Raw genomic sequence first — 22,682 nt, 5'->3', positions numbered from 1 at the left:
CCCCATAAGTAGTGCTTTTTTTTATGGCCATTCAATTTAGGGTCATATGTTCCCGCTAGGTGTGCTTCATCTTTCCTACATGCAGCAAGCGATATGGACATATCATGACATATATAATAAAGGTTCTTAAACATGAAGCGAGCACTTCATTTCAAAGGTGATCATGTTTTTGCAGGTCAGAAATTTAATGCCTCAAAAAAATTTTTTTAGAAGTAAAAGTTTGAGAAGATGCATATTCAGGGTGTCTCCCATTTGGTAACTCATGAGAGGTTTCAGTGGGTAAATAGCAGGCAAGGATTTATCAGAAATCCAGCAAAGCCAATTATTCCTTATTGCTGTGGTTAAGGAATTTTGTTTTAATATTAGGCAACCTTTTTCCCATTGTGACCAATCTTTTTAGTTTTGGGTGTAGGGAATAAATGTGAATCACAAGGAATGTGGAGTAATTCTATAGTGGTTTTGTTCAGATGTTGATTGAAGTTTCTAGCTATGAAATAATTGCCAGTTTTAGTCCTGGCATTCCGTGCTGTCTCAGGATTAGAGAAAATATTATGTACTCTATGGAACTCTGTGGCTCCAACCAGTGGTTGCTGCTGCTTTGCCCTCCTGAGCAGCACAGTGTGTGCAGGAGGAGAGAAAAAATAAATATAAAACAGAGATTTGCGCATGTGCACAAGGTGCAGCACTAAGTGCTTTAGATTGAAAAAAAAGAGTTGCGCATGTGCACAAGCTGCTGGCTTCTAGGGACTGCAACAGCTGCAGCCCCTAGAAGGCCATTACAGCTGGCAGATAAATTTGCTTATGCCCATCTCCCCATTTCTCCTCCGCAGCTTCTTGGGACTGCATAGCCTGTAGCTCCCAGAAGCATTGGAGCCGGCTGAAAGGTAGGGAGGCGCTTAGTATTGAAAGCACTATCTGCTGATCGCAGTCCAGACTGCCTGTCCAGCCACTGCTCATTGGTGGTGGCAGATTTTTATTGGGGGTCCGCTGCAGCCCGGAAGTCCAATACAGAAGGAACTGCCATCTCTTTCAGACTGGATGGATAAAAGCTGTTGGCTAACAGCATATTATTGACATTCGTTTCTTTCTTGATAATACGATTTGATACCTATAATTTAGACAGAAACCTGCACATCCAATATATAACCGCATGTCATTGTCGATTTTGACAGGGCAATTAAAATGGTTGCTATCATTAGCCGTCTTTGCCAAAAATTGTTGATATCCAGTACATATCAGAGAAAAATATCATCTATGTACTCCAGGAGAAACTGAGACTATTCAAACAAGAACATGTAGGCATTGGCATAAGCAGGTGCTACAGCAGAGCCCATTGCCATCCCTTTGATTTGGAGGTAATATTGGTCCTCAAAATCAGAATGGTTTTTGGTTATGATATTGACTCATTCCAGAATAAAGTCAATCTTCAGCTCCAGATATGCAGGGTTGTCGATGAGTAAATTTATACCATCCTGATGTAAAATTCAAGTAATTTTTTCTCCTTGTGTATGTGCTGGGTTTTCTCCAAGTGGGCTCTGAGCAAAGCTTGTCTCTTAGTTTCATGAAAGTGGTATATCTCCTGATGAAAGTTGGCTATTGATGCTCATGTGAAGACCCTACATGTGGTGAATATTAGATATGGCTTCTTCATGGAGAACACGATCAATCACTTGGGATTTGTGTTTGGTTCTCGGAGAATCTTTATTTATACTGCTCTGTCATCCATCTCATATGGAAAGTTGTGTCCTTTATTCCACATATTTGATTTATAAACACTTTGTCGACTTTTTTTTTTTTTTTTATTCAGACTAATGACTAAAATTTTTAATAGTGTTGCTTAGTGCAGCTAATACATTTAATTTCCCCTACTCCACACTGAGGGTTGCTTCGTGCTGTGTGTTTGTGCTTCTCTTCACTTACTTTGTTCTTGCCCTCTCAGTGCCTCCATTGGAGCCTTCATACTAGATATGTGAGGGATGTGGTTGGCATTGATTCAACAACTTAGGAGACCCTTTGTTCCTACACAAACCACTGCAAGAATAGCACAAGACTGTATATACTTTCAAATACACCTTGGTATATTTATTTAGATGAAAAATATAAATATATTTACATCACCCAAAAAATTGATGAATGAATTGGCACCATAGACCATAACATAAATGACTATTTGAATAAATATAGATGATAGTCATGTTGTAGTGTATTACAGATAGTCCATCACAGTGTATCATACACCCAACCACATGGCACAGCTATGGCGAACTAAACTATGAATATAAATTAATTAAAAATGATATAGTACTGCAATGGATATGATGATTTTGGTGCATAAACCTGAAATGGATGGATATAAATGTAGATTTATGGGTCCCAAAGTTCAATTTTTAACAGAAAAGACCTCTTCACAAAGCAGTTCTGAATGACTTTAGTGACTTCTATGATGCAATTTACAAAGGTCATGAGTCTCCTTCTCTCCCATGCTCTCCTATTTTCCAGGATAACTTTCAGAGACACCGACGTAGGCAGTTGTTGCAGCATACTTTATTCCAATGCTGACTGGGACCAGCAGCTCCATAGACTGCTCACTCACTAGCAGCCTGTCTTAGTTGGATCTTTTTCTCTCTTTGACTGTACTCCCTCTGTTAAAGGGATCCAGGAATCTCTGGGTACCCCTACCACTTCTCAGCTGCACGCTTCTGTCACTTAGCACAGTTACCTTTCTTCCTCAGCTTTCTGCCACTTCTTCCCATTGGCTCCCTTCCAGGGCGGTCTTTCCTCAGATCTACTTCAGGGTCCATAGGGGGTCCACAGGGTTGACCTTGGGGTATAGCTGGATCTGGATCCACAGGCACCACGCAGTTAAAGCTTTCACTGCTCCCAGGATGCACTTGGGTCCATCCTCCTCTATACCCCGCCCCCGAGCCACAGGCACCTCAGTTTTAGTTGGTGCCCGGCCGGAGTCGGGTCACCCTGTCGCAGTGGGGCTGCAGGAGCAGCCCCTAAGCTTTATTTTAAAGAGAGAATTTTTAATTTTTTTTTTTTTTTTTACACTATCAGAGCGGCAGCATCAGACTGTCCTTTAGGACGTCCACGCTGCCGCTCCTTCTCCCCGCTGGCGCCGCGACGCCAGTACAGATTTGGGGATCGCGGCGGGACCCCAGAGTCTGTACTAACCGGGCTCTGGGGACTCCCTGTGACTGCTGCCGGATCGCCGGGGATCAGGTAAGCCGCGGGTCGCCACGTGCGGCGGCCCATGGATTCTTTCTATGCCGTCAGAAGCCTCCGGTCTCTGGGGACAGACCGGAGGCACTAGCAGCGGCGGCGGGCTCCCCCTCTATAGAGGAATACCCCGCGTGTCCGCTAGACCACCAGGGTGACAGGCTGGAAGCGGGACCGGCAACCCAGGGGTTAAATGCTAGCCAGGGGAGGCAGCCTTCCCTGTCTAGCGGCTCCTCAGCTCAGCGCGCCTTTCAACACGCAGTCTGGCGTCGCTGAGCTGCTCTTATCTCTCGGCCACTCCTCCTCTGAGGTCTCCGGCGGCCATCTTTACTGGCAGGCATCGCAGACTCCCAGGCGGTATCAAGTGGACCGGTCCACCTGTGTACCTCTCCCCTGCTAAAGGACAGTGTACACAGCGCTATAGCCCTCCCAGACACTGAATCTGGGCGGTTGATTGTAGCGGAAGGTGCAGTGAGTATAACTTTTCTGCATTCTATGTGACTATTGCTAGTGCTTCCTGTCTGTGACTTATTTCTACTTACTGTCAGCTTATACCTATCCCATTCCCTCTCCTACGGCCTGGCAGGTGTGTGGGGGAAGGGCGTTTTTCTGATACCCTCACTTATATAAATCACGTATTTGTGGGGTCAGTCACATACTGTTGTGTGCTACACAGTACCATATCTGGGCTGTTTGTGTTGCATACTGGTCAGTGCGTGGGTGTTAACACTGTAATTCCTCTGGTGATACGTATTTTTTGTGTATTTACGGTATCATGTCTGATGAGACTGAGCACTACGTGGCTCCTGTGTTGTTTTCCTGCAGACGCTGTGCTGCTGGAATTGATGGGGAGGATTTATCTCAGGATGGTCTGTGCGAGCGGTGCCAGCTGGTACCGGGCCCCTCTAAACCCCCTGTATCACAGGACCCTCCTTGGGCGATGTTTTCACAGGTGCTGGCATCCATTGCGGACCGGTTATCGGTCCCATCAACAGTCCCTTCTAGGGCGTTGCCCCAGCCCACCATCCCCCATTCCCCGGGTATTCCGCAAATATTGCAGTCTCCCCCCGGGGCCCAGACTGTGGGTCCTTATTCGGGACTGTCTGTGTATGTCCAGTCTCCTCCTGTGACGCAGCAGTCTGTGGTGCCTTTTCAGAGTTTTCCTCAGACGGCTCCTCCACCTTGGATGGATGTTCTCTCCAGCTCTGTACAGAGTCTGGCGGCCTCATCCTCGGCGTTTCAGTTGATGTTGCAAAGTGATGTGCCACCAAGGGCGTCCAAGCGTCCTGTCGTGAGTTCACTGGCTGCGCAGTTGTCGGACTCGGAAGTGTCCTCAGATGACGGAGAGATCCACGAGGACTCTGATGCCATGGGGCAGGAGGCTAAGTCCTCCATTAATGTTCCAGCATTAGTTAGGGCGGTGTGGGCTATCCTCCATATAGAGGATGATGCGCCGGCTCCTAGGTCGAAGTTCCCTAATTTTAAAAAAGCCAAGGTGATTTCGAATGTGTTTCCCTTGTCTGATCAATTAACGGATCATATGGCGGCGGCCTTGCAATTACCCAGTAAGAGGTTCCTGCCTCAGAAGAGGTTGGTGTCAAATTATGCTTTTCCTGAAGCTCATTGCAGGAAATGGGAGACTCCACCGGTGGTGGATTCCCACGTCACCCGCTTGATCAAAAGCACAACGCTGCCATTGCCGTCTATCTCCTCTTTAAAGGATCCCAAGAACAGGAAGGTGGAGACTTGTTTGAAGTCCATTTACTCTCTTTCCGGGGCGGTGGCTCGCCCGTCCATGGCTATTTCCTGGGTGGCTAAAGCCACTGAGAACTGGGCCAATGCCTTGGAGGATACCTTTACTGACGATGCTCCGGATATCCAGAGAGCGTTAGTGGGACATATGAGGGATGCGGCTTCCTATATTGGGGAAGCGTCTTTGGATGCCAGCCTGCTAACTTCTAGGGTTTCGGCTGCAGCTGTGTCTGCTCGGCGGTCCCTGTGGCTGAGGTCCTGGAGGGCTGATGCAGACTCTAAAAAGGGTCTAGAGGCCTTGCCTTTTAACGGAGAATTGCTATTTGGTCCAGATTTGGACAAAATAGTTGATACCTTGGCTAAGTCCAACTCTGCTTTCCTCCCTTCGGCCTCTGTGCCGGCTAAAGTGAGGAGCTCTGCTTTTCGGTCCTTTCGGGTTCAGGGTAAGGCCAAGGGTCAGTCTTACCCGTGACATTCGGCTACAAAGCCGCACCCAAGCCCAAGAAGCAGGCATGGAGTGCTCGGCGCCCTTCTTCCAAGCAGGAGGATAAACCTGCTGCCTGATGGGACGGGCCTCTCTCTGGGGGACCCCAGAGTGGCAGGCCGACTTCTCCAATTCGCCCAGTGTTGGCACAATACCACCACAGATGCCTGGGTTCGAGAAGTAGTCTCTCAGGGGTACGCCCTGTCTTTTCGGTTCAGGCCGCCCCACCTGTTTTTCTGCACGAGTCCTTCTCTGGACAAGACCAAAGCTGTCCAGATTCAGGTAGCTATAGAATCCTTGCTACAAGCAGGGGTCATTGTTCCCGTTCTGCAGTCTCAGCGCGGGACGGGGTACTATTCTACTGTTTCTGGTGCAGAAACCCAATGGTTCTCATCGCCCTATCCTGAATTTGAAGTCTCTGAACACATACCTCAGGGTTCCCAAGTTCAGGATAGAAACGTTACGTTCCATCATTCTGGCGATGGAACCCGGGGATTACATGGTCTCCCTCGATATCCAGGACGCCTATCTCCATGTGCCCATAGCACCGGCACATCAGCGGTATCTGAAGTTTGCTATCCTAGACCATCACTACCAGTTTTGGGCGTTGCCTTTCGGCCTTTCCACGGCTCCGTGGGTGTTCACCAAGGTGATGGCAGTTATGGATGCCCACCTTTGGGGTCAGGGTATACGGCTGCTGCCGTACCTGGACGATCTTCTGTTGCTGGCAAGCTCCCCGGAGGTGCTTCTTCGACATCTCCACCTTACCATTGCTTGTCTTCAAGCGCACGGGTGGTTGATAAATTGGAAGAAGTCATCTCTGATCCCATCACAACGGATGGTCCATCTGGGAGCACTTCTGGATTCTTGTCAACAAAGGATTTTCTTGACTCCGGAAAAGGTGTCTTCCCTACAACTGAGGATACACAGTTGCCTGAGCAGTGGCAGGGTGTCGGTCCATTTGGCAATGAGAGTCCTGGGGTCCATGGTGTCGACATTCGACATGGTGGAGTTTGCCCAGTTCCATTCCAGGCCCCTGCAGGGGCAGATTCTTTTGGAGTGGAACGGGTTATCTCACCGGATCCATTCTCAGATGCTGGTCTTGTCCCCGGTTGTGCGCCGGTCTCTGGCGTGGTGGCTTCAGTCAGCTCATCTCATCCAGGGTCGCCCCTTTTGGATCCCGGACTGGGTTCTGCTGATGACAGATGCCAGTCTCCGGGGTTGGGGGGCAGTGACCGGCTCGTTGTCTCTTCAGAGCCGTTGGTCGGCGGAGGAAGCAGTCCTTCCCATAAACGTTCTAGAGCTACGGGCAGTGTACCGTGCTCTACTGTCGTCAGGCACCGTTCTTCACGGAAGAGCAGTTCAGGTGCAATCGGAACAACGCTACCACAGTGGCGTACATAAATCACCAGGGAGGGACTCGCAGTCGAGCTGCGATGTCGGAGGTGTCTCAGATCCTGGCTTGGGTGGAGTGCCACCTTCCGGCAATCTCGGCAGTCTTCATCTCGGGAGTCCTTAATTGGGAGGCGGACTTCCTCAGCCATCATGACATGCATCCCGGGGAATGGTCGCTTCACCCAGAGGTGTTTCAACTTCTCGTGGACAAATGGGGACTGCCGGAGTTGGACCCGATGGCCTCCCGTCATAGCTGCAAGTTGCCCGTGTACGGCTCAAGGACAAGAGATGCAGGCGCAAGCCTAGTGGACGCGCTGTCTGTGAAATGGACGTTTCACCTAGCGTACCTGTTCCCTCCGATCTCCCTGCTACCTCGGGTACTCAGAAAAATCAAACAGGACGGAGGCACGTTTCTGCTGGTTGCCCCAGCGTGGCCCAGACGTCCTTGGTACTCCGATCTCATGAGCTTGTCCGTAGACGCTCCGTTCGGGACCTGCTGTCTCAGGGGCCCTGCCTTTACCCGGATCTGGGTCGGCTGTCTTTGATGGCGTGGCTCTTGAGACAGCCGTCTTAACGTTCCGGGGTTTTTCTAACTCTGTATTCAGTACCATGCTGAGGGCGTGTAAGCCTGCCTCTGCACGGATTTACCACAGAGTGTGGCACACTTACTTTCAGTGGTGTGAGTCCAGAAACTTTGATCCTCAGGTGTTCAGGGTTTCTAGGATTTTGGCATTTCTGCAGTCAGGTCTTGACCTGGGCTTAAGTCTTGCTTCCCTGAAGGTTCGTGTATTGGCTCTGTCTGTAGGGTTCCAACGTCGGATCGCTACACTGCCTGATGTTCACACCTTTTTCCAAGATGCTCTTAGAATTCAACCTCCCTTTGTGGCTCCATGGGACTTGGCAGTGGTTCTTCGGGTCCTGCAGGGACCTCCCTTTGAGCCTCTTGAGTCCGTTGACCTCAAGTGGTTAACACTGAAAACTGTGTTTCTCCTGGCAATTGCTTCGGCCAGGAGGGTATCCGAGTTGGGGGCACTTTCCTGTAGTTCCCCCTTCCTAATTTTTCACCAGGACAGGGCTGTGCTTCGTACTCGTCCTGAGTTTTTGCCTAAAGTAGTCTCTAAGTTCCACATCAATCAGGAACTTGTGGTACCAGCTTGTCAATCTCCTGATCTTACAGCTGGTGAGGATTCGTTGGACGTTGTCCGTGCTCTGAGTTTATGTTGATCGGACGGCTTCTGTAAGAAAGTCCGATTCCTTGTTTGTCCTCTTTGGTTTTCATAAGAGGGGTTGGCCTGCCAACAAACAAACGTTAACCCGTTGGCTTTGTTCTGTTATTAGGGAGGCTTATATACAGGAACGTTTACCTGTTCCAGCCTCTGTTAAGGCTCATTCAACTTGGTCTGTGGGTCCTTCTTGGGCTGCTAGACGTGGTGCCTCCGCTGTTCAGCTGTGCAATGCAGCCACTTGGTCTTCAATTCAGACATTTTTGAGGTTTTATGCGTTTGACACCTTTGCCTCTCAGGATGCAACCTTCGGGCGCAGGATTCTCTTCTCTGCTCAGGAGCGTCCCCGCCCCTTAGTTTAACTGCTTTGGGACATCCCCAAGGTCAACCCTGTGGACCCCCTATGGACCCAGAAGTAGAAAACAAGAGATATGGTAAGAACTTACATTTTGTTATTTCTGGTTCTACGAAGTCCATAGGGTCCACAGGGTGCCCGCCCTGACGCACCTGGCTTCAAATGGGCTGTGTGGCTGGTCACCGGTTTTCCGTCTCCCATTTCTGTGAGTATGGCTTCTTGTGTGTTCCAGTCTTCCTTCTCTCTGTTTAGTCTCCTCCTCCGGCCTTGGCTGCTTACCAACTGAGGTGCCTGTGGCTCGGGGGCGGGGTATAGAGGAGGACGGACCCAAGTGCATCCTGGGAGCAGTGAAAGCTTTAACTGCGTGGTGCCCGTGGATCCAGATCCAGCTATGCCCCAAGGTCAACCCTGTGGACCCTATGGACTTCGTAGAAACAGAGATAACAAAGGGTAAGTTCTTACCATATCTCTTGTTTTCTACTTCAGGGTCCATAGGGGGTCCACAGGAATTACCTTGGATATATAGTTGGAAAGCGTCCATTGCACCAAATGGCAAAACTTTGGAACTCTCAGCATGCACTGGTCCTCCTTCCTATATAAACCAGCCACAGGCATTCAGTTTTTTTTGTTTTTGTGCGTGGCAAGATGCACCTGTTATAACAGCAGGACTGCTAGGTAGTCCTAGGCTTTTTTTTCTTTTATGTTTTACCTTAAGTTTGTGAGACTTCAAGAATTTAGCGGTACTAGCTCTACTGCGGCTCCATCGAACTCCGCCGACGCTGAAACACCAGCCCACTTCATGCCCTGAGGTTCTCTGCAGACCTCAGCGCGGCTCAGCTGGTGGTCGGAAGAATCTGAGGTCCGGTACTGCGGTCGTTTAAACGGGGATGTCAGGTAAAGATTCCTCTCAGGGAATCTTGCACAAGGCAGTCCCCAGCCTCTGGCATTGAGACGCGCCAGAGGCCGCTGCGGGTGAAGGACGTTCTGCGATTCCTCACTAAGGCGTCCCGGACCATATAGCCTGTTGCCGGGGACCGGGTGGTAAGACGCACCAGAGCGCACTAGTCAACATCTTATTACCTTGTAGTGCAGCGTACCCAGCCGTCAAAATCGCAGCTATGGGGTGATGAGGCATTCCCCCGGCTGCTCCTTCCCCAATGCCAACTACCGGGTACGGATTCCCGCATCTGGTATAAATGACCACCTTGTGTGTGAGATGCACGGAGTTTAGCGTCTGTCCACGGCTGTAGGAGTTGGTCTCAGAGGTTTGGTCTGTCTCTCTATATACTGCTCCCTTGGGTTTGGCATATAGCGTACTCTATATCCTACCATCCCCCTCCGGGGGCCAGTTTAGTTGATTGAGTCCATATTGCTGTAGCAATTGCGCGTCTTTTTGCATTGAATGTGACTATGCAAGTTCCTACCTATGTTTTCAAAGACTGTCAGGTACTGCTATCACTGTGTTTATCCCTCTGAGGGTAGGGTGTGTCACTGATAGAAGTCACTTTGCCTTTAGACTTGCATATCTTGTACCATTTATACATTTGATTATGTCAGAAGGTAAAGATAAGGATGAGAGTCCGCCGGTGCTTATATCCTGTAAGTCCTGTGCCGCAAGCCTGTCTGAGCAGGATGTGAATCTGAATGGTTTCTGTAAGAACTGTAGCAAACTGTTACTTGGCTCTGGTGCAGATGTACCAGATGTACTGTCTTGGATGGCCATCACACCTGAGCTCCTGTCCTATCTAATAGGCAGGGCCACAGAGAAGAGGTAGGACTCCAACTGCGGGGGTACCTCACGGTATGGGGTTCCAACAGCATGTTCATCCTATGTGTCTGCCCCCCATGAATCCCTGTTGGGCTGATGTGGCTGTTCACACTAGCCAGAGTATACTACCCTCTTCAGCCTTACCAAAGGTGGAAAGGCCGGTGATAGTAAGGAAGTGGGGACAGTGTTCTCTCCAGAAATTGTTTCCAGCTGGTTTGGCATCAAGAAGTAGCCGGGTGGGGGCCTTCGCAATAACAAAATGTTTTAAACCCTGACCTTATAATTTTAAACTTGAAATAACATTTTATATATTATTTCTCCTCTTCGTATTAGAGGCCCAGTCGTCTGATTATGAAAAAGCTGCAAAGTCTGTAGGATCTGTTCCTTTTTATACAGCTCCCAGATACTGTCCCCACTTGCAGGCTCCCAAAGTGCTGGTGGTAGGCTGATTCTTGCCGGGTGGTGCACCCGCAAAAAACAGCCTGGGGAGAACACTGGGGGGCATAAAAGCGCTCGCCATGTTTTGCCTCTGGAGTCTGACTCAACCTTCTCATCAGACGAGGATTCTCAGACTTCTGTGTAAGTCTCAGTAAAGGCGGACCATCAATAATTGGTGGATGTTCCCTCTTTGGTAAGAGCGGTGAGGTCTGTCCTCAAGATTGAGGAGAAGGAGGAGGTGCACAGATATCTAAGGAGGTGGTCTTTAGACATCAGGCGGTGGCTAAGGACTATTTCCCGCACTCAGGACAGTTGACGAATTTCATGTCAGAGGCATGGGAAACTCCTAGCAAGCATTTTACGCCCACTAGGAAGGTAACCTCTTAGTACCCATTTGCGCCAGGTGCGTGTAATAAATGGGAGGTTTCCCCCACAGTAGACGCTCATATCACTAGATTAATTAGGAGCGCTACGTTGCCTATTCCGGCAGCATCTTCCTTAAAGTAGAGTACGGTTAAGAAACTTGATAGTTATCTTTAAATGAATGTTTTCTTTATCTGGGGCCATCACTAGACCAGCTATGGCTGTAGCTTGGGTGGCAAAGGCTATGGAAGATTGGACGAAGTCTCTGAGGGAGACTATAGTCGACCCAACAGGAGAGCAGAAGTACCTTCTGGACCCGATACAGGAGACTGTTATATATTTGGGGGAAGCGGGTATTGACGCAGGCATCATGGCGTCCAGGGTCTCAGCTAACTCTGTGGCAGCTCGGAGAACCCTGTGGTTAAAGACCTGGAAGGCAGATCCAGGGTCTTAAAAGGTTCTAGAATATTTACCTTTCGCAGGCAAGGTGCTGTTTGGACCAGGATTAGATGACATTATGACTTTGTTGGTTACACCAAAGTCTGCGGAATTACCATCTACATCTACAAGACAGTTGTTATCCCGGTCCTTTCGGTCACAAAATAAGGTGTCTTCGGCCAGACTGGGTCAGTCTCATAGGAAGTCTTGGTCAACCAAGCGCTCGGCTTCCAAGCCAGATGGTAAGCCTGTCTGATGGGGCGGGCCTCCCCCTGGGGGATGTCAGGGTTGGAGGTCGACTGTTACAGTTCTCCCAGGTCTGGCAACAGACAACTACAGATGTCTGGGTACGAAAGCTGGTCTCTCAGGGTAATGCCATAACATTCTGAAGGCATCCACCTCAGAGGTTTGTGGTTACAAATCTTCCTGCAGACCCAGTCAGAGTCTCGGCCTACCGGGATTCTGTGGGGGCCCTCCTGATCTCCGGAGTCATAGTGCCAGTTCTTGTGACGCAACAGGGAAAGGGTTACTACTCAAATTTATTTTTGATCCAACAACCCAATGGGTCACACCGGCCTACCCTGAATCTAAAATCTTTCAACAGATTTGTCAGGGTACCGAAGTTTCGTATGAAGACTCTACAGTCAAAAATGCCGGCAATGGAGCCGGGAGACTTCATGGTTTCGCTGGACATTCAGGATCTGCATGTCTCAAATGAGAATCCCACCAGACCCTTTCTCAGGTTTGCAGTGGATCAGTAACATTTTCAATTCCAGGCTCTACCCTTCGGTCTAGCCACAGCACCGCGGGTATATACAAAGATGGCAGTTATAACGGCCTGTCTCAGGCGACAAGGAGTCGGGAGACTGCCATACCTGGACGACCTCCTGATACTGGCCCAGTCTCAAGAGATGTTGCAATGTCATCTACGATTGACTATTATTTGCTTACAGGAGCACGGTTGGGTGATCAACTGGAAGAAGTCTTCCCTGTCACCGACTCAGCGAATTGTGCACCTGGGGGCACTGCTGGAATCTCTGCAACAGAGGATCTTTCAGCCGGAGGACAAGATTGTGCACCCGAGACTATAGTGCCACAGTCTATTGGACAAGCAAGTAGTGTCAGTCCACTTTGCGATGCAGATACTGGGCTCCATGGTAGCCACATTCGATATGGTGGCTAATGCCCAGTTCCACACCAGGGCACTACAGCTGTGGATCCTGCCCCAGTGGGTTGGTCTGCATCTTCAGATAAAGCTTCAGATACTTTCTGTCTCAGCAGAAGTTCGGCTGTCACTGGCTTGGTGGCTGGAGGCGACTCGCTTAGACAAGGGTCGTCCATTATGGGTCCCGGAATGGGTACTCCTCACCCCAGATGCAAGTTTACGAGGGTGGGGACCAGTGACTGGTCAGCGCACCTTTCAGGGAAGGTGGACAGACAAAGAAAGCCATCTACCAATAAATATATTGGAGCTTCGGGCAGTGCACAGGGCACTTCTTCTGGTGCAGGATCTTCTTCAGGGCAGGCCTGTCCAGGTTCAGTCAGACAATGCAGTGGCCTACATAAACAGTCAAGGAGACACACGAAGTCCGGCAGCTATGAAGGAGGTGGCAAAGATTCTATTGTGGGCAGAGATCCATCTTCCTGCAATCTCGGCACTTTTTATCCCAGTTGTGCTCAATTGGGAAGCGGACTTCCTAAGTCACCAAGACATACATGCCGGAGTATAGGCTCTCCATCTGGAGGTGTTTCAGATCCTGGTGGACAAGTGGGGGTTACCAGACGTAGACCTTATGGCGTCACGTCAAAACCACAAGGTCCCCAGATCCGGGTCCAGGACAAGGGACCCCTCAACAGCCTTCGTGGACGCCTGGTGGTGAGATGGAACTTCAGGTTAGCGTACCTATTTCTGCCAATCTCCCTTCCTGCAAGGGTTGTCAGGAAATTCAAACAGGAAGGCGGCAGGATGATTCTAATAGCTCCTGCCTGGCCCAGGAAGCATTGGTTTTCGGATCTGACACGTCTATCAATAGACAGTCTGTTTCCACTGCCTCTGCGACAGTATCTGTTAATACAGGGCCCATGTCTTTACCTCTGCTGGCTTTGTCTTCCGTTTAAAGGCCAGTGGGTTTTCTCCGTCAGTGATACAGACGATGCTAAGAGCGAGGAAGCCTGCTTCTGCTCACATCTATCACAGGATTTGTCGGTAATTTTTTCTGTGGTGTTACAACAGAACATATGACCCTAAGATATTCAAGGTGGCCAGGGTAGTGGGTTTTTGCCATGCTGGATTAGACACAGGTCTTCACCTGGCTACCTTGAGAGTCCAAGTTTTGGCTTTGACTGGTTTCAGCACAAGATTGCTCCTCTGCCGGATGTTAGAACATTCATGCAGGGGGTACAGCGACTGCAACCTCCATTCCTCCCACCGGTAGCACCGTTGGATTTGTCTTTGGTACTCACGGCACTGCAGACACGTCCCTTTGAACCCTTGGATAATGTGGACTTGAGATGGCTGACGGCGAAGATGCTTTTTCTCCTTGCTATCTCTTCAGCTCGCAGAGTGTCTGACCTGGCAGCTCTGTCATGTCGCTCTCCATATTTGGTGTTTCATCAGAATAGAGCTGTCCTCTGTACCAAGGCGGGCTACCTTCCAAAGGTGGTTTCCCGTTTCCATATTAACGAGGAAATTATAGTCCCGGCCTTTCAGTCTTCAGACCGGTCTGCAGGTGAAGCTTCTCTTGATGTGGATCGGGCCAAGTCCATCAGGAAAACAGAGTCTCTATTTGAGTTGTATGGATTCCACAAAAGAGGTTGGCCAGCAAATAAACAGACTTTGTCCCATTTCCCAGGTCTATACTTGGGCTAATCTCCCTGTTCCTAACAGGGTGACAGCCCATTCCACTCGGTCTGTATGACAATCGTGGGCGGTAATACAGGGCGCCTCTGCTGAACAGCTCTGACTTGAGCTAAAATTACACAATTGCATAATTTTAGCCTGTCCTCTCTATACGGACTGGCGATTCCTGGTATTCTCTGACCTTCCAGCCCACTTCTATAGGAAGTGAACAGGATGTGGGAGATCTGGCCACTCTTCCGGGGGTCTACCTGAAAAATCGGGAGCCTCCCGCACCTTCCTGGTATGGGCTGAAATGTTGTGTGTGACAAATGATGTGTTGAGACTTTGTTTAATTGTTTTTGAGTAGAATTTACAGTTTGTTTAAACGTCCTAGTGCCGTCCATTCTTGAAAACTGTGTTCACGTCTTCAGCCTTTTTGACTGGACAATGGAGCTGTTGGAACATGTATTGCTGAGTGCCGGGCTAACAAATTATATAGATAGATATATTCATTTGTAAAGGGTTTGTTCACTTCTGAACACCCCACCCTTATGTAGCAAGTATGAGGTTTACTTAGTTAGCAGGAAAGAGGCTGTCCAAACACTAGCAAAAAACAAAAATAAAAAGGAAACATCTCTGGGAGTATGACAAATAATGAACGGGCCACTTATCAAATACGATGGGGAAGAATGCATCTAATTTGTTGTCTCTTTAGGGTGAACATTCTACAAGCAAAATGTGCTCCACCCTTCTACATTCTCCTGCGAGAGGAGAGTGCTCACGTAACGGTATTCACTTTTTTTAAAAATAATTTAATAGAATGAGTTTATTTAATATTGTGTAATTATATGTCTTTCACAACTTTTTCACAAGTACAATATATTACATTTTGCATTTTTTTGCAACACTTTACACCAGTGGTTTCCAAACTTTCATCGTTCATAGCGCCTTTAGGTGTGCAATCAGAAATGATTTCACTACATGCTTAGGCCAAGGAGAAGATTCAGTTAATATTAACTGAATATAACTAATCTAGCCCTCCCCCAACCGGCTTGCCTTCGTTCGGTATGTCGGGCTCCCGGCGTAGGTATAATGACAGGCGTCGAGATTTCGACGCCTGTCATTAGTCCCCTGCTGGGATTTGACAGTAGGGAAGCCGGCGGTCGGCATTTCGACCGCCGGCTTCTTGACTGTATCCCGCCATCGACAACTAAGCCAAGGGGAATGGTGTCTCATAAGTGTAACTATGACATTCCAGAAATTGATATGTTTTCTACAAGGAAAGCAGATCTGCAAATTCTACAATGCCATTGATGTAGTGAGTGACCTAGTGTGAAAGCGGAATGATTCACTGGCTTATGCCTTTCCACCACAACCATCCTAAGAATGCTACCGAAAATAAGATAAAGCAAGGTGCATACTAGAATAGTGCTATTTTGGCCAATGGAACTTGTTTTGCTAATTCAATGCAGCTAGCATAACAGTAACTAGCTCCTCCCAGCCAATGGCAATCTATTGTCTAAGGAACCAGTGCTGCATCCATGCAACGAGCCCTCCATCTGTGAGCCTTGACGTTGGACAGGTAATTTTAAATTTCCATCAGATAGTTTCAACACTGCTTAAGAGCAGTGATGGTTGCATCCAAAATATGGTTTCCATTCGTAAGATGTTTCTGTCCTACAGTAAGGATAGTACTAATTGTCACGATACCAGGATACTAAGGCCAATCCAATTAGTTGCGAGTTTGTTTCATGAATTTCGCAGCCTTCGCAAGAATGCGCACACCCGAAAATACTCCAATCCAATTAAAAATGCCTATTCGCAGTACTCACAGCGGGTGTTTGCGAATTGTTGGCCAAATACGATGAGTGAGAAGTGCATTAAAAAGTGGGGTGACCTTCCTGGGCCCCCAAAAAGGTTCAGTTTGTTTGCAGAATCATAGAGAAGGCTGTTAGTGAGCATAAGAAAAGTGTGGAAAGTATTTAAAGATGTTAAATCTTACTTTGCTTTGCTTACTTTCATACAATAAAATAAAAAATAAAAAAAATTACAAAAAAGTAGGAAAAAATATGCTTTTGGGGTACTTCGAGGTGACTTTAAAAATATAAAAGGCAATTACAGGTTGAGTCTTCCATATCCAAATATTCCGAAATACGGAATCATTTTGGCATGACTGAGATAATGAAACCTTTTGATTTTTGATGGTTCAATGTACACAAACTTTGCTTGCGCCACAACATTATTGAAAATATTGTATAAAATTAGCTGCAGGCTGTGTGTATAAGGTGTATATAACACATACCTGCATTCTGTGTGTATATTGGGGTCCCATTCCCAAGATATTTCATTATGATATGCAAATATTCCAAAATACGGAATATTCCATAATCCAAAATACCCCTGGTCCCAAGCATTTTGGATATGGGAGACTCAACCAGTATTTTCAAAAATATACTCTAATTAAATTTGGGTTGCATTAAGCAACAAAATAGCTGATTTTGGGGTAATTTGTGGACATTTGTTTTAACCCCCAAAAGATTACGTAATTATTAGACTAAACTAATTTGAAACTTCCAATTGCCTGATTAGTCATTGGGGGGTTGTCCAAGGGGTTCTGCATGGTGTCCCGACATTTTAACCTTAAAATAAACATTCTCCCTACCATCTCTCACCCTCAGGTGCCAACTGATATATGTTTGCTCTGACTGGTTTAATGCGAGTTGCTAATTGGATTGCAAAATTAATTTGCTATGTGAATTTGCGGCTAAATCAGCAAGTCGCACCTAATTGGATTGACCCCTCAGTGTCTATTTTGCTCTGGTCAGCCTGTTAAGACTCTGCGCAGAGTAACTGCCAAGGACTGTCACTACAGGTTAGGGCTTACAGGGCTAACTTGCACCTGCAGCCTGCCCCTCACTATCATAGACACATTTCATTACGTTATAAATACATTCATGTATGTTGTATGATCCAAATGCTGAGTTTTTTTTATTTTATTTTTCATTTTATTTAATATTTCATATCTCCGTGAGATATGTATATGAATGACAATTTAGTGCTAATATGTTTTTCCCTTCCAGACAACAGAGGACGCCTCTCGCAGAGATACGCGGAGTCTAGCAGGAAAAAGATGCTAGGCATGAAAACTAGGCAAAGAACACATTCCAGGTCTGATTCCTCCAAGTCTTTGCTATATCCTGCGTCTAGTGATGAAGAAACAGACATCGTAGCCAATCCTCAGGCATATGACTGCACGTTTTTGCAGAAAAGGGACTTTAACAAATCCAGTTTCATAGACTATAAAGGAATTGAGAGGCCCATATTACTACAAGACTGTGTTCCGTTGTACACAGCTACTCCTACCTTGGATAAACCATTCACATGGAACAACAAAAGTAATCGGATACAAAGTCCTGAGAAGACCTTCACGGGCAATGTGAATAATAGGACAGTGTGTTTAAACCAGCCCTGCATGACTATTGGTGGTAATAAAAGTATACGCCAAGGAAAGACTTACTTATCCAACCAGAATAGAACAATAAGCTTGGACAGTAAAGTTAATAAAAGTATAAGCCTAGACAAGACTTTTATTTACAACATGGAAAAATTGACCATATCCCCAGGAAAGATCTGTTCCAACCGAAAGCAGAAAAAAATGTATGAGATAATGTTTTCCAACTACAAAGAATATATTGAGCAGAACACAAAAGTGGAATCCTCTAGAACAAGAAGACTGTCCATTAATTCCACATTGCCTATAGTAGACAGCCTTGGAAAAAGCTATTCCAAATCAAACTGTAGTATGAACAATGAGACCAGGACCTTCAGCAAGACTGACCAATGCCAAATGGATAGTGATGAGGTCTACTCTTCATCCTGTAAGGAACATATGAAACAGTATCCTAGAAGGACTTGCACTCTAACAAGAAAAAACTCGTTTTCTGACACTTCCAATCCTGGAAAAATTATTTCCAAAGCAAATTGCAGCATGAATAATAGATCCATGTGCATAATGAAGACCCCTAATAACTATAATAATACAACCATATGCCCAGCCAAGACTTTTACCAGCACAATAGCGATGCAGATTACAACATGCAGTGATAATAGAAGACATTCATTTTCTACGTTGCCTGTAGTGCATAGCCCTGGAGTTGGACATTTTAAACCAAATGAGCATTTTGAAAGTTTGTATAGAAAGTTAGTCCTGGATGGTCCCAGTGAGCCTAAAACGTATTTATCAGAAACTGTATCTTCTCTGGTTAATTCGCCAGATTTTATGAGAGTCAAAAGACCAGCAAGTGATGATCTGTCGTTCTCATTGTTAAAGAGAAAGAAGAGTGTAGCTGAAACCTTTATAAGTCCCTCAAATCCAAAAGATAACTTACGAGGGAAAAGTACTCTCTTACCAAAAGACACCAGCTTTGGTTCTCCATTGCCACATACGGTAAGTAGATTCCTTGTGGTGGTTGTCACAACCTGTGCAGTTCCTCTTTCCTGCCTGAGGTGTTGCTCTCTGCTCTGGTGCTTCTAACACACTCACCTGATGCAACAAAGTTCTGATATACAGACCTGATTATACTAGAAGCACCAGAGCACGACAACTCCCCAGGCAGGAAAGAGGACCTGCACAGGATGGTAACAGGTGCAGGGTTCTAGAATAAATAAATTGTATAATAAATTATATGGGGATACACTAGGTTTTTAGTAAATTTATGTTTTCTTAAACCGCTTTGATGGCTCAAGTGCCTAGGATCGTGTGGAGGCATCTAGAATAATAAATATGACTGCAACCAGTCTGAATGTGGTCATACTGGCTTCTTAAGCTGGGTACACGCTATGCGATATGTCATTCGTTCAGCTGACGAACAACATATTGCTAAGTGCATCTATCCGGAAGTACAGATGTTATATCTCTGAACACCGTAGTTCAGACATATTTTGTTGACCCTGCGGCACAGCCGATGCAGATATATCTTCCAACTATAGTAGTGTACCTTGGCACATGCATGATGTACTCCTAATCGCTCAACTCCGTGAACTTCGGCATTGCGTACAACTCTGAATCGGGCCCATAGTCGGTAGCCTTGGAGACTGACTCGGGTGAAGTTGCTGCACTTGTTTTTCCTTTCAGTGCTCATAAGTCCTATTGAAGTGAGGTAGGTTTTGCCTAGAGGGTGTTGCCCAGAGCAGATTTTCTGGCTAAGGACTAGCTCAAATACTGTGGAGGCATAACGGGTTGTACAAATTTATATAGCATAAAACTCATGGTTTGATATAATAATAGTAACTATTTTATGCTTGGTTTTAAAATGCTTATTATCATTTAATTTTTAGGCTGTTAATTCAGTTCTACCAAGTCGTATGTCGTTTCACTGTCCTGTTTCGCCCAGTAAGTAAAATGTGTTTTATTTTGGCGCTCTCCATTGTGTGGGCTCCATTGGAAATAAGGTTTCTTATGTACATTTTGCTATTTAAAATTGACTTCTCATCCTCACCGCACTGCTTTGGTGGTGTATAGTATAAGGACTTGCCTATAAGGCAGTGATACATTTATCATTCGCAATAATTTTTTTTAAGACTTTTGGGGGCGCGATAAAACATAAACTTGTAATGCGTTAACTTATCGAATCTATCGCCCGTTTATTTCTCTTTTCGTCTGCATGCCCGCTCCCTTTTTTCGCTCAATTCAAAAAGTCATCTTCCAGCATACGCACGATAATTCTTGCAGGTTTTACACACAATAAGTATAGGTGAAAATGGGGAAATCTATCTGTACCCCAAAAAAAGGTAAACTGAAATAGGATAATATAGTATAGAAGTCTATTAGTGGCCATAATAAAAGTATTTTGGGTTTTTAAATTGTGTCAAATGGCTGTTCATATGCATGTTTCTAAAACAGTAAAATAATGTTCTACTTATATTGGAGGTGCATAAAAAGCATATAAGTGTATACTTGTATAATTTTAAGCCACTTTTCAAAAGCCTTCAAAATATGCCTATAACACCCACCTGCAATCTTAAAAAAACAACCAAAAAAAAAAACCACCTGTCCTATTCCTATGGCACCCCGATATACCTATCCCATTCTTGGCCAAATTAAGCTGTTTAAATTTTGTTTTGCCTAATTAGTCATTAAGGAGGGTGTTCAAGTGGTTCTGACATCTTTATCTTAAAATAGGGATTTTCCCCAACTTTTCACCTGCTGAGGAGGTGGTGAACAGAAATGTGCATTATAGCCTATGAAGAATTATCGTGCATTAATTTGTGGGCGAATTGAATGGGACAAAAAAAATGTCACCCGAAATTCACTTTTACACACTATAAAGTGCAAAAACGGGATATCATGGCTTTTTGAATTCCCACCATAGTGGAATCAAGGATCACGCATTTCTGTCTCTGATTTATTTTTTATTTGCTATATTACATATCTAATTGCTTTAAACTCTTAAGGAGCAAGAGTACAACATCTAACTTGTTTGTAAATACTAAATTAATTGATTGGATATTTTCACGTTTGACTTTTTTAGAGAAAGTTTTACAATTTTGCAACTGTTTCCTTCATCATAGAGCCATTGCCTCAGAGAGTTAACTACGAATTTACACAAATGTGCAACTCACCACAATTGAGCAGAAGAACCGACTCAAGGTACAGTGAACAATCACAGGTCCTATATATGAGAACACAAAGTAGTCATGGATGAGCCTTCTATGTTCACTTACTTGCACTGGTGAGTTGGACTGACTATAATAGGCAAGTCTGCTGCCTTGGCGATTCCATGCCCTGTTCATCTTGCTGGCATCCCAGGTGCAATAAAATTAGTTAGTTTTGAAAGATCAATCTTCAACCACATAACTTGCTGATTCGTAGGTATGAGTTTTAACTTCACTTGGATCCCACGGATAGCAGTATTTACATAAACATCCTGTAAAGTATGCAGCCTGCACTGACATTACTGAGTGTTATCAGAGCTGTAACAGCTGGGAATTTCATACTGAAAAATTACTCCTATCCTCCTTAAACTAACACTATTGTATTATACATTTTGTGAGACAGATATATTTTTGCAAAAGTGTCACACAGCAGTACAATAATATTTTTTTTTTTCACTGTTAGGTCAGCCATACATGGTGCGATTTTGCAAACGATCCAATCTCGTTTGCGATTTTCCTGGAATTCCTGAACTCTCCCGGTCATACGATATTTTGCCCACACACGAAACGATTGTACAAACGATAGATGGGTCGTAAATGACTGCAGATCATAATGATATATCGTTTGCAGCAAACAACCTCACGATTCATCTGCTGGAATTTTAATGAGAGGGCTTAATTAGGGGTATAAAAGCCAGGTGCCATTTTAGGTCTGAACACATTCTGCTCTGTGACTAATGAGGCTTGCTTTATACCTGCTGAACACTGGGGGTCATTCAGACCCGCTCGCTAGCGCAGGACGCTCGCAAGCGGGTCTATGTTGCCCCACTGCGCATGCGCACGACGGAGGGAGCTCCGTCGTGCGCATGCGTGAAACCCGGATAGCGACGGGGTAGCCGTCGCTCCGGGTCTCGCACCAAAGGGGGCGTGCTGTCGATGTTGTTTGATAGCACGCCCCCTTTGGTGGGCGTGCCAGGGGCGTGGCTGCCAGACGGAGGCGTTCCCATGGGAACGCCTACCGTCTGAAGCCGGCCCCACTGACATCAGTAGTGATGTCAGTGGGAGTGATTTTGGCTCTGATAGAGTCAAAATCACTCCAGGGCTTGCGGCAGCGAGACCCTACCGCAGTCTTGACCATCGCGACCATCATCATGGACGCTCGCTATAGCTGTGGGTGGTCACCCACAGCTATGCGAGCGTCCAAGAGGCCGCTCCATTTTCATGGAGGAGGGCCCTGATTCAGAGCGAGCGCTTTGGTCAGAGCGTTCGGCTCTGAATCAGGCCCTCTGTACATTGCTATTTTGCTCTGCTTTGTTTTTGGCTTGCCTTTATGGAGCAAGGGAGTGGCCAGGGAGATTGTCAACAAATCGACCATCGTACATCGCATCCTTAATCATGCACACACATGGAACAATGTGTGTCAAATCGTGTACGATATGTCGAAATCTTTCTACAGGTTCAACTGATAAGCGACGACTATGTACGACGTCGGGGGCACGCTTCTGCATCGTGATCATCCACATACAGCACTTTTTATATGACTGGTCATTCTGATTGATCGAAAATGGCCAAATTGTGTAAAAAATCGCAATATGTATGGGGGGGCCTTTAGAAGATTCATTCATCAACTCACAATTTATAGATAAAACAGATTAACTGATTGGGGCTTGAATAATAATGCAGTAAATAAAACAATTATCTCTATATATAAAATAAAGTCTCCGGTTTAGGGGTCTGTTTGTTCGTTCAAG

General features: G+C 46.2%; 1 protein-coding gene across 1 annotated transcript in view; it reads left to right on the top strand.

Annotated features, from left to right (window-relative positions):
* The window catches only part of LOC148473178 (uncharacterized), a 99,912-nt gene that overhangs the window by 60,888 nt on the left and 16,342 nt on the right, over positions 1–22,682 (top strand). Inside the window, exons 9-12 of the mRNA XM_088459957.1 lie at positions 14,993–15,065; positions 17,358–18,724; positions 19,615–19,669; positions 20,848–20,926. Of these exons, the coding sequence (XP_088316083.1) occupies positions 14,993–15,065; positions 17,358–18,724; positions 19,615–19,669; positions 20,848–20,926 (1,574 nt within the window). The remainder of the gene's footprint in view (positions 1–14,992; positions 15,066–17,357; positions 18,725–19,614; positions 19,670–20,847; positions 20,927–22,682) is intronic.

This window comes from Taudactylus pleione, unplaced genomic scaffold, assembly GCF_031769625.1.
Source record: "Taudactylus pleione unplaced genomic scaffold, aTauple2 ptg000959l, whole genome shotgun sequence".
Classification (NCBI taxonomy): domain Eukaryota; kingdom Metazoa; phylum Chordata; class Amphibia; order Anura; family Myobatrachidae; genus Taudactylus; species Taudactylus pleione.
The sequence above is the reverse complement of the archived record's forward strand: the minus strand, read 5'-3'. Positions and strand labels throughout refer to the sequence as shown.